Here is an 11211-nt window from a genome sequence, read left to right as displayed (position 1 = left end):
ACAGCAACCTCTAGTGGTGTTTCCCAACAGATATCACATCTTCAGGAGGAAAAGAGGGGAGGACACAAGAAAAACTGTTCTGACTTGCTTCCAAGGAATCATAGAAGGTTCCAGAACAGCCACAGGATAGTCTTTGCACTGTTCCTACTGAAATCACCACTCTGAGCATGACACCTTCTGAAAATAAAGGCTTGAGTTCATTTGGAGATAAGACAAAGTACAAGAAACCATGCAAAATTACCAAATTTTATGTAATGCCATTACCTGAGCTCTGGTTAAATAATATAGATAATTAAGTCCTGAGCATCCAAGACTTTGTGTATTTTCCTCAAATCCGGTTTTAAGACATTCTTGTCTGCACCAAGCAAGCTTCCATCATCTGAGGGGACTTCAATAATACAAGTGGGTACCATTTAAAATCTAATTTTTGTCATGTCAAATTACATAATTTAATTAGTTACCCCTCCACCCACACCCTTTCTAGGTATATTCCAGCAGTGAAGGCCTTGAATGTCTTCTCTGGAAAAGGAAATCCTACCCCATCACACACAAGAATTTACCCAACCAGTAGGATCAAAGGGATTAAGGACACATCCCCTAAACACTGAAATAAACTCGTGTTGGATTTTGTAACCTATATCATAGACAATATTTTGAGCTTAAACGTGAAAATACAACATTGCAGGAGCAAGGTTTCAATACACTTAGAGCTGAGAATTTTGATAAAGCCAGTTTGAAGTGCAGTGTGGATTCACCTCTTCAATAGGGGAAGAGAAATGTTCCTATTACAAAATACTCTTAAGTGCCATCTTAATATGCCTTCTATTAAAAGTACATTCATTTGGCAAGTCTTTCAGCTTGACAGAAGCTGTCAGAACTCAAGTGAATTACAGACAGATACCAGTGAAAGAAAAGAAGATTTCACAAACTATAGAAAGGCATCAGCACTTACAGCATTCAGAAATCCATCATTTGCTTAATGATCCACAACTGTACAACTGGGTCCAGGAATACCCTTGGCTTCTGTTCCATGCACAGTAATACAAACCTGGGCATTATTCTCAATTGCTTTATGAGCCATGTTATGATGGTTTCTTGAAACCTTTTAGAATGGGGTAGATGTTCTCAAACGCCTCATAGATTTCAGAACGGTCTTTTGCTCCTAAAAAGATATTTATTAAAAAAAAAAAACCACCAAGGATTAGCAGAATGTTGAGAATATCTGAATATGGTAAAATCACAAACCATGAAGAAACCCAGAGATTTAAAAGCACATTACTATTAGTTTAAGGAAGAATTTCTATCATACTTCTGCCACCTCAAAGAACAATTTCCAGTTTGCTTTGCTTTAAGATTAGTTTTGTTTAATCTGTGGAACCAAAACAGCAATTTTCTGCTCTTGACAGGTGAAAAACAGTGGCTTTGAAGGAGGAAGAAAGCAACTGAGAACCACCAAGGTGTTACCTGCTTACAAGTAACAGCTCTGCCTGTTGAAAAGGTAGGTGGAAAAGTAGAAACAAGAAGTGAAGGGCATTTATGCAATACTGGAAGTTGATCCACAGTTTGAGAACTCTCCTACTCCAGCTCTGAGAAACATTTTTATTTTTAAGCTGTGTTAGGGCATGTGTGATTTCAAAGCTTTTTCCATGGCACTGCAAGCATATCTTTACTACCAAGTCTTGCATTGCTGTAGGCAGGAACATTCCTTGCCACTGACACTACTCTATCAATTACAAGAAAACTGCATTTAAATGAACTAAAAGTTGGATTAAGCCCTGCTCAAGTTGAATGTGTAAGCCTTTTCCTCATGTCCTCACTTGGACATGACTAATTCATCTGTGTTACCACAACTTTTACTTTAAAAGTAAAGTTACTATTAAGTTACTTCCTTGATTAGGGGGGAAAAAAAAAAACCCTCACAGCTCAGCAAATTCAGTTTTGCCATTGCAGCTGGGCCCAGTGTTCACAGAAAAGGATTTAGTTTAGTGCTTCTGGGCCTACTGCACACTCAAGGATGTTTCTTGCCTTTTTTTTTTTTTTGGGTACACTAATTGGATCAGTGGAATGGAACTGGCCAGTATGATTTTGCTGTACCTAAGAAGGTGGTGGGACATTGGAGGGGGAAGTATTTAAGCTTTATACTGAGAGTGCCCCAGACTTCAGCTGGCTGAGCTCATTCCTGATCTATGACTCTGAGAGTCCCTGGCTAAGGCTGGCACTTCTCTGGTCTTCCACATGTCTCAAAGCTGTGTTGGGACTATAGATACAGCATTCAGAACTTCTGGGAACAAGTACCATTTACCTTTTAGAAGCACTTTCACGAGCTTCACAAAAAGAATATGTTAGAAACTCAGGAATTCACCTTTTTTTTTTTTTATCTGGGATGAGGTACAGGTATCTGAGCACACTTACTCAGCAAGGCTGCTGCCTCACGAGTGTTTTGCCAAGCAGCCTGGAAAAAAAGTTCTTAGATCTCCACCCTTTCCTCTGATAATCCCTACTAAATGTTGTCAGTGAAGTGTTTTAAGAAGTTTGCTTCCTGTCCAAGCAATTTTAAATTGCTCATTGTGAGGTTCCTATTTAAGTGCCTGAGTAGTTAACAGCATGCCAGCGTCCTGTTGGCATTGACATGTGGCATTATGCTTTGAATAAAATAAAAATACTCAAGTAATACGGAAATCTGAGACTCTGCATGAAGCAATAGGAGATTCTAGTGCAACAATACTGATATTATCTGCAGAAAACACAGATAAGCAGCAGTAGGCATTATTAAAGAGTTCAGTAAGAGGCTTTACTGTGGCAAGATACTAATTTTTAGCTAATGTTCAGTTCAAATGCTCTCTCAGAAGACAAAGTAGCACTAGGCAACAGATATTCAGAGAGACCACTTACCAGTCAGTACAACTTTTCCAGACACAAAGATAAGCAGCACTATCCGTGGTTTGACCATCCTATAAATGAGGCCAGGGAATAGTTCAGGTTCATAGCTGTTTCAAAGCAGGCAAGTAAGATTAGTAAAATGCAAATAAACTGTTTCAGTGTTGCATGAATAAAGTGCTCCTTAAGTGTATTAACAATAGAGTAATTAACCCCACAGATTTTAGATAGCTACTCAGAGAAAGGCAGGTCAGGCTTTAGACATCTTGAAGAGAAACCACTTAATCCCAGCTGGAGCTGGTGGGAAATCTTTCAAAAATTTCTAAGCCACTTCTGATTTTCCATAGCATTGAAGTCTTTATTGTAACCTTGAAACAGTCCCCAAATCACAGAATGGTCTGGGTTGGAAGGGACCTTACAGATCATCTCATTCTGCCACCCTGCCATGGGCAGGGACACCTTCCACTATCCCAGGTTGCTCCAAGCCCCATCCAGCCTGGCCTTGGACACTTCCAGGGATGGGGCAGCCACAGCTTCTCTGGGCAACCTGTGCCAGGGCCTCACCACCCTCACAGTAAATCCTTCCCAGGCTGCAAAGAGCCCTTATTAGGAAGCATCTCATGCAACTAAGATGACAGCCAAGCATGAACCTTTAATATATATTTAGCTCCCAAATTACATGCCAACTACTAGATGCAGTGCTAATAAAAGACAACCGAATTGTGATTTTTGTCAGTGCCAAAATCTTCATCCTTTCCTCAGTGATGGCAATAACTAGTTTTGAACAAGCCCACCTTGAAGGCACAGCACGCCCATCAACTCAGCTACAGGTTTACTTCAGGTTGGTGGCTAATGGACATCCAAACAGAACCAAACCAACATCCCAGAAACCACAGCGTGGTTTCATTTCTGTATTCTGCAAATGCAGTTTGGCTTCATGCCTGAGGGTTGGAAGCCTTATCCCTGCAGATTGGCATCTGCTTTGCTGGGAGTTAAGAGGCTCCCTTAGTATTAAAGGCTCACAGTGGAGTGAGGGCAGGGACCAGGCTCAAGGAGCTGCAGGGGGCTGTGATTTCCACATACCTGCTGAACTGCTGGTGAGTGAGGACCAAGCCTTCCAGCCGGATGGGGAACCTCACATCACAGCTCCCAACCATATTCTGGATCTTGAAGTCCAAGAACTTGGCAGGGAACCCGAGTTTCTGCACCACCCGTGCGAATTTCCTGGCTGCCAGCCGGGACTGCTCCTCACTGAGGGAAGAGCAGAGGGGGGGAAAATAAAAAATAATAAAAAAAAATAAAATTTAAAAAAAAAATCAACTTTGATTAGTGCTTTCCTCTGCTCTCAAGATGGAATTCAGTTTAGAGCCACCAGTGTGCTAACCTGTGCTCCAGAAAAAGATACTCTACTGCTCAAAATAGCAAGTGCCTATCCCCAAAACTGCTCCAGGGAGCTAAAAGGAGTGAGGCACTTGGACATTCACTTTCCTGTGGCCTGTTTTGATAGTGTTGCATCACCCAGAAGTTTCCCTCTTCAAAGGTTTCTTTCTCTGTTCCTTAAAACACCTTCTCAGTGCTGATCCAAGAGTTACAGATACCAGTACAATCACCTATTTGGGGTGGTGGGAGGGTTTGGAGAAGAGGTCTCTTAAGTGTAAGTTAATGCATTATCTCATTGACAGTTTTGGGACACAAAAAACAAGGCAGCTGCTGAACTGGAGGAAGAGAGCTTCAGAGTACAGAAATCAACTTTGCTTTTCTCAAGTTCCCATTTTCTCTAGAGGCAGATGTGTTGACTGGTGAACACAGATACCAAAGAGAGACTTGACAGACAGAAGTTATGTCCTAACTCACTTTAAAAGTCAGTGAGAAATGCAAATAACTCCTTAACAGTTCCTGGGCATTTTAGCAGCTTTTCTGCTGATGTCTGCTCAGCTCAATCTAAATTCAGGGACAGAAGCACATGGTTCAGGAATTACTAAGCTGCCACCATGGAGAAAGTGAAGCATTTTTCAATACCACTGCTTCACTTTTTCTTGCGTTTGTGACAGCCTTTCCCTAGGTACTTCAAATGAGATTTCCTGACATTTTTCCATCAGAATATAAGCATGGCTGCAAGACCCAGACCTTTAGAGACAAGGTTAAAAAACCAGAAAAATACCTTTTTGCTCCTGTGCAGACCATTTTTCCAGAACTGAAGATGAGGGCTGTTGTCCGTGGTTCCCTGATTCTCATGATCACAGCAGCAAACCTCTAAAAATTCAAAGGAAGGCCTCACAGGAATTTAGCTGGGAATGTGTTTCTAGTCAGTCTTTCAACAACTGATGCTTGTGAAGCCTGTTACAACATGGATGTGCTTTGTACAAGTGTTTCTTTACCACCCTGAAGTTATTTTCCACCCACCTGGGACCAGGGGAGTTGAGGCTACAGTCACAGGACCATTAGAATCCATGAGCACTGAGAAAAGGAAGTGAGGGTAAAGCTTTGAGTCCTCAAGACTTGCCTTTGGGTTATACTCTGCATTTCTGGCATGCAGAGCTATGTTCTTCAGATCCAGTTTACAAGCCAAGTTTACAGTCGACACAATATTCCTGAGGAATGAGAGAGGAACTTTTTTACTCCAAAAGCCAGCAACGGCAGAGCCAAACCCCAACATGGACTTAATGTGGAGTCACACTCCAATTAATATTTGCTATCAAACTGATTTCCTGCTTCTTTCCCACTCCAGCACTAAGCTAACTTTTGGCAAAACTTAAGTAATTCAATATCAAAATTACACTTTGAGATCTAACAAGGTATGAAATTATTAGTCCCTGAGTTCTAAGTTTGTGTGTCCTCCAAAAGCTACATCACTGAAGTGTTTCACAGATTTGGACTGAACCATTACTGAGTGTTTAGAGTTACTACAGCACTTAAGGTAGGTAAGGGTATGTTATTTTCTATAGGTATAAACTACTCCACAGTTGCCCTACCTTAGACAGGACAGGATCTTTTAACAAGATGAGTGTTTCTCACACCCAACCCTCTGCACTCGGTTCTGTTTCTCCTCTTGAAAAAGAAGACTGACAGCTTTAAACCCCTGGGAGTCTGCTGTCATCCTTCACGTTCTCCTTGCTGGAAGAAATCCTCCTTTTCAAGTATCTTTATGTTTTTGTCCAGCATTGTCAGTTCATTTGCTCCACCTCTCCCTCCAAGAGGAGTAACTGCCCCTGCAGTTTTTTTGGTTGGGCTTATTTCAGACCAAACCACGTTTGCTACATTCTCCAAGTGAGAAATCAGAGCAGTACCTCGCAATTCAAGCAAACCCACAGCTACGATATATGCTACATACATAATACATAAAAACTTACTGTAGCTGAGGAAGTGTGCCAGAGCTTTCTGATGCACATGACACTGGGGTCACAGGAGTCATTGGAGTCAGATGAGGACACACCCCAGATGTTTCAGGAGATGGCTGAGTCACATCTGGATTCGAGAAGCTGCTTTCATCCGTGAAGATGCCACTGTCCTCATTTCTCAGTACTGACACATCAAGCTCTTTTGGCATTTCATGACCATCTTCAGATAGACTTTGTTCTTTGTTATCTTGGGTGACATCTGGGAGAAAGCTGAGGTCCACAGAGGAGAAGTCTGTATGAAGCTCTTCAGGCTGATTAAATTGAGAGCCAAACACATCTTTGGTTGTTTGACTTGGAAGTTCCACATCGTAAGGGCTCATGGGAGTGAAGAGGTAAGGACTAGTTGAGAAGTCATCCTTGAATTAAGAAAAAGTGCCATTAAGGGTCTTGTATTAAAACATTTACTTTGACTGGGAGAGTAAATAAGGACATTTCAATAATTTTTCCTCCCAATATGTAATTACAGCAAAGAATAGTTTTAAGACTTGAAAGTGCATCCTTTGCTTCTCTATCAACATATAAAACTCCAGATAACTTTTATAATGGAGAGATGCATTTTCCCACCACACTTCAAAGGCAGTCTGGAGTACCTGTGTGACACCACAAGTTGAGAAATGCTACACACCTTCAGCAGTGACTGCAGGTACAATCTGCCTGCTGGCACTTTGCCCTTCACAGCCACTGTCACACCTCAGTCATGCACACAACCAACATAATTGCTCATCGGTTTTTACAAGGAAGACAGCTGGCATTTTCTGGCTGCCTTTACCTCCCATTCTGTACATTCTTGCCATTTCCTCTCCCTGCTAGCAGGGGACAGTGTCAGCGTTGGGTTTGTGCAACAGAGGGCAGCAGCTCACAGAACCAGCAGAGTTTGTTCCTCAGCTGCTGGAGGTCACCAGGCTGATTGAAGGGAGACACAGTCAGCACCACCAACATCCTGCCCTCTGTCAAGCTCACAACACACCTGCAAGCAAGCCCTTGCATAGTAATGTCCTCCTTATTATTAAAAACTATTTTTAAAAAAATCATCATATTGATGAGGCAAGAGTTTAGGAAAGGATTTATTCCCTATCCATTAGAGCATAAGCCTCTGCTCAGTGGAAAGCTTCTTCCAAAAAGGTGGCTTCTGCCAACACCCACAGCAGGTGACAGCTTGGGCTGAGGACTCCATACAAGAGGTTTTGTGTTTATTTAGGCATTTTGGGGCTTGAGAGCTAAAAGGACTTCAAAAGTCCAAGCAGAAACCAGAACAGGGAATTGTGCATAAGACTGAGGCCCTCAAATTGGCAGCAACTGCCTGAACTCCAGCGGGAGCAGGATTTCCAGATCAATGCTTTCCAGCCCTGAGCTAATGCTGCTCTCTGCTAGTCAGCTCACTTGGCAACACAACCATGCACACAGGGAAATCTCTGCTCCTACTTTGCAGTATATTTGCCTGTAGACACTTGGAAAACTTCCACTAAGTGACAGATCCTCCCAGAGAACCCTCACTAGCTTGAATACAGATGCAATCAGGTCTAGCTCTGAAAGCATTACAAACACCTACATTCAAAACTGCTCCTAAAATTGGCTTGTAGATGCAGAGACCCACTGGAGATCAGGTGGGGCAGAGTGCTGCTGAATAAGCAGATGCTCCTTCACCCTCTGGAAAACAGGATCCAAAGCACTGTCTGAGAATTAAGGTCAGATACAAATGTATTGACAGTTACAAATAAGAATATATTAAGGAATAACAGAAAATGCATCTATTTTAAAGAGATAACATTCAAGTTTGCAATAGGGGGAGGAAGGCAGAGTCTCTGCAAGAATTCCAGTGGAAAATTTTGTACAAACCACAACGCAGAGAAGATGGTACAAAAAGACCTCATCACTGTGAGTGAGTCTGAGACTACTCACATCGTACTAAAGGGGCATCAAAGAATGAATGTAACAATTAAAAAAAATTCTCCAGTTTGTTGCATAGATTAAAAAAAAGAAGCTGATGGAAAAGCTGAGTGGTATATGAGTGTGGAAGTATTAAACAGCTGTAAAACAAGTTTAAAAGAAGCAACAGAAAGCAAAGTGCATAGGGTAGGTAGAAGCAGAAGGGTTTTTATCAGGTCTCCATGTAAGTGGTGTAAGGAAAAGCCCTTATAGGGTTAAGTGCTGGGGAATATTGCCTTCTTGTCAGGCAGATGCTCAGAGGCTGTGAAAGGGGGCACAAGACCATGTTTGCGTTGGGCTGGCTGCCAAGGGTTATTGCTATAGACTCCGGGTTAATTAACTCCAATGAAGGCCCCACCAACTGCATAGCTTTGGACATCTCCCAGCAGCTCTGGGAAGGAGATTTCACACACAGATCCTGTCTGAGATCACTCACTTTGGGGCAGCTCGAGGGGAAACAGCCATTTTCACTTCCACTGCAGAAATCTCTGCAACTCAGGTACACACATGTAAATCAAACTCCGCTGCTTTAAGCAACAGACTTGGATTTTTTTTTTCCCCTCCTCCCTGCAGTGATATCACACACCTGCTGTTATCCAGCATCCCAGCAAGCCCAAAATGTAAAAAACCCAGTAGCATTTGTAAAACCCTGATTATACCTCACCACATTATACACATTACATTATTATATAAGGCCGCACTCAGAAGGCTTTACCAACTTCCACAAGGAGGTCTCTGGATTTAAACAGCCTATTTGCTGAGCTGAAAAGTAGTTTACAAGCAGGATGCACGTAAAGAAGTTGCATTCCCTGAACGAAGATGATGCTCAGCTGTGGAGTCCAGCCTTTTCTAGTCCCTCACCCCAAGGAGCAAGTCAGTAAGGGAGCTCTACCTGTTTTATTCATCAGTGCTTTGCAACCACTTGAGACCAGCAGGACCATTCCAAATACCAAAAGAATAAGTTTTTGCAGACATTTATGAAACAGCATGATGGGATCCAAGCCTCCTGCCCTCTCCTCAGGGGCCACACACCCCAGCATGTGAACAGGTCCTTTCAAGCAGCATCATCCTTCTTAGAATCATAGAATCAGCTGGGTTGGAAGGGACCTTCGAGATCATCAAGTCCAACCCTTGATCCACTACCACTGTGGTTACTAGACCATGGCACTAAGTGCCACATCCAGTCTCGTTTTAAAAATCTCCAGGGACGAAGAATCCACCACTTCCCTGGGCAGCCCATTCCAGTGTCTGACCACCCTCTCTGTAAAGAAATTCTTTCTAATATCTAACCTAAACCTCCCCTGGCACAACTTGAGACCACGCCCTCTTGTTTTGCTGATAGTTGCCTGGGAAAAGAGACCAACCCCCACCTGGCTACAGCCTCGTGTCAGGGAGTTGTACAGAGTGATGAGGTCTCCCCTGAGCCTCCTCTTCTCCAGGCTGAACAGCCCCAGCTCCCTCAACCTCTCCTCATAGGACTTGTGCTTGAGTCCCTTCACCAGCCTAGTTGCCCTCCTCTGGACCTGCTCCTTCTTGCAGCAGGTAAGAGCGACCGTCCCTCCAGAGAGGTCCTCCGTGCTCCCGGGAGGTCTGGGCCAGCTCGGGGCAGGGAGGACGGTGACACTTCCCGGTTTACATTTGTTGGAACGCGGAGATGACGCAGTTGATGCTCGGGCGGGGTGCTGCACACAGCGCCGCGTTGGTGGTATAGTGGTGAGCATAGCTGCCTTCCAAGCAGTTGACCCGGGTTCGATTCCCGGCCAACGCAGTTAGTTTTTTTTTTCCTAGATTGTTTTGTGGTTTGGATTTTCCTCCCCCTTTCTTTCCCCCCCCCCCTTACCTGCCCGCTGCAGCTCTCCAGGTACCGCTCCAGCCCCGACGGGTCATCCATAGCTACAACCTCCCACCCAGACCCCCTCCATCCCGCCCCGGTCCCAGTTTTAACCCCCAGGGGCGGCACCGGGGGCGGGTGCGACTCGTCAGGGAATTTAACACAGCTGGGAGTTCAACCCCCATCAGACAGCCCTGGAGCGGCTCCTCAGGGAGCACAGCCCTTCACAGCTGGGAGTTTAACTCCCGTCCGACAGCCCTGGAGGCTCCCGCCTGCCCTTGGCAGGGCTGTCCCAGCGCGTTCTCCCCATCCTGCCGGACTGGAGGAATCGGGGTGCTCTCGTGTGCTTTACAGGAGCCTAAAAGCACAACCTGCTCCCGAGCTCCCCTGAGCCTGCTCCCCTCCGCGGGGCTGAAGGGAAGCGGGTAGTTGGAGCTGTGATTCAGACCTTGCAGAGATAACACTTTTTAGCAAGCAAGCGTGATGTGCCCTTAGTTTCTCCCACCTGCATCATCAACTGGAATGAGGCCCATCTGGTCCTTGGAACCCCGGGCCAGAAGTATAAACTTCAAACTGAAGGCACGGTGCTGAGATGGTCTGTTCTCAGCTGGGCTAATGCTGCTTAGGGGGAGGAAGTGTTTGGTCCTTACATTTGCTGTTCTTTTCCTCGCAGACATTTTCCCCTCTGGAGTCTGTTTCTGCCCTTTTTATGGGACGATTTAAGGCCATTCCTTTTTCCAGTGTGTGGGGATTCCAGGTGTGAGGCAGCACGTTCCCAGCAGGGAGTTCATGTTGTGCCTGGCTGACTGATGCTGTGGGAGTCTCATGCTGCCAATGCAGCTTGGCTTGGGCGCTGCTTGACTCCACGCCAGCAACTGCTGTCTGACTTGTTCCTTCTCTCCTGTCCTGTCGCTGCGTGGTGAAGGATGGATGGATTGATGGATTCCTGTGAAGGTGCAGCTGGGAACACATCCCTGTCCCTGTCTGGGCTGGGGGATGTGCTGGCTGTCATGATCAGTGCACCTGTTGCTCTGCTAGAAGGACTTTGCTTTGCGCTGGGAGATTTGCTTGCAAACAGCAATCTGAGCTGAGGAAACCCTTTGGGAGGAGATGTCAAAGCCCAGCCATGCAGCAGGTTTTTGGGAGGCACGGCCAGGCTCTTCTTGCTACCCCAGAGGT

The 11211-nt window shown here is 44.7% G+C and overlaps 1 protein-coding gene and 1 non-coding gene across 2 annotated transcripts; one reads left to right on the top strand and one right to left on the bottom strand.

The window, feature by feature from the left end:
- Positions 1 to 1082: 1082 nt before the first annotated feature.
- TBPL2 (TATA-box binding protein like 2) lies at positions 1083 to 10092 on the bottom strand. The gene is made up of 7 exons (XM_027662524.1): positions 10042 to 10092; positions 6228 to 6631; positions 5381 to 5468; positions 5039 to 5130; positions 3961 to 4128; positions 2893 to 2987; positions 1083 to 1162 (listed from the first exon to the last, which is right to left on the bottom strand). Exons 1-7 carry the CDS (start codon positions 10090 to 10092, stop codon positions 1083 to 1085), a joined length of 978 nt encoding a protein of 325 aa, XP_027518325.1.
- Positions 9898 to 9969, top strand: TRNAG-UCC. Its single transcript has one exon. It is a non-coding gene; the product is annotated as a tRNA-Gly (tRNA).
- Positions 10093 to 11211: the final 1119 nt, after the last annotated feature.

Source organism: Corapipo altera, unplaced genomic scaffold (genome assembly GCF_003945725.1).
Source record: "Corapipo altera isolate COAL_440 unplaced genomic scaffold, ASM394572v1 169, whole genome shotgun sequence".
In the NCBI taxonomy this organism is placed as follows: Eukaryota; Metazoa; Chordata; class Aves; order Passeriformes; family Pipridae; genus Corapipo; species Corapipo altera.
Note: the sequence above shows the minus strand (reverse complement) of the source record. Positions and strands in the feature narration are given on the sequence as shown.

Excerpts from the sequence above, each read along its gene's own strand:
- TBPL2 (XM_027662524.1), bottom strand. The coding sequence starts at position 10,092 with ATGGATGACCCGTCGGGGCTGGAGCGGTACCTGGAGAGCTGCAGCGGG. Across the intron at positions 5,469-6,227 it reads GGCACACTTCCTCAGCTACA|GAATATTGTGTCGACTGTAA; the intron begins GTAAGTTTTTAT and ends CTCATTCCTCAG. Across the intron at positions 4,129-5,038 it reads GTCTGCACAGGAGCAAAAAG|TGAGGAGCAGTCCCGGCTGG; the intron begins GTATTTTTCTGG and ends CTCTTCCCTCAG.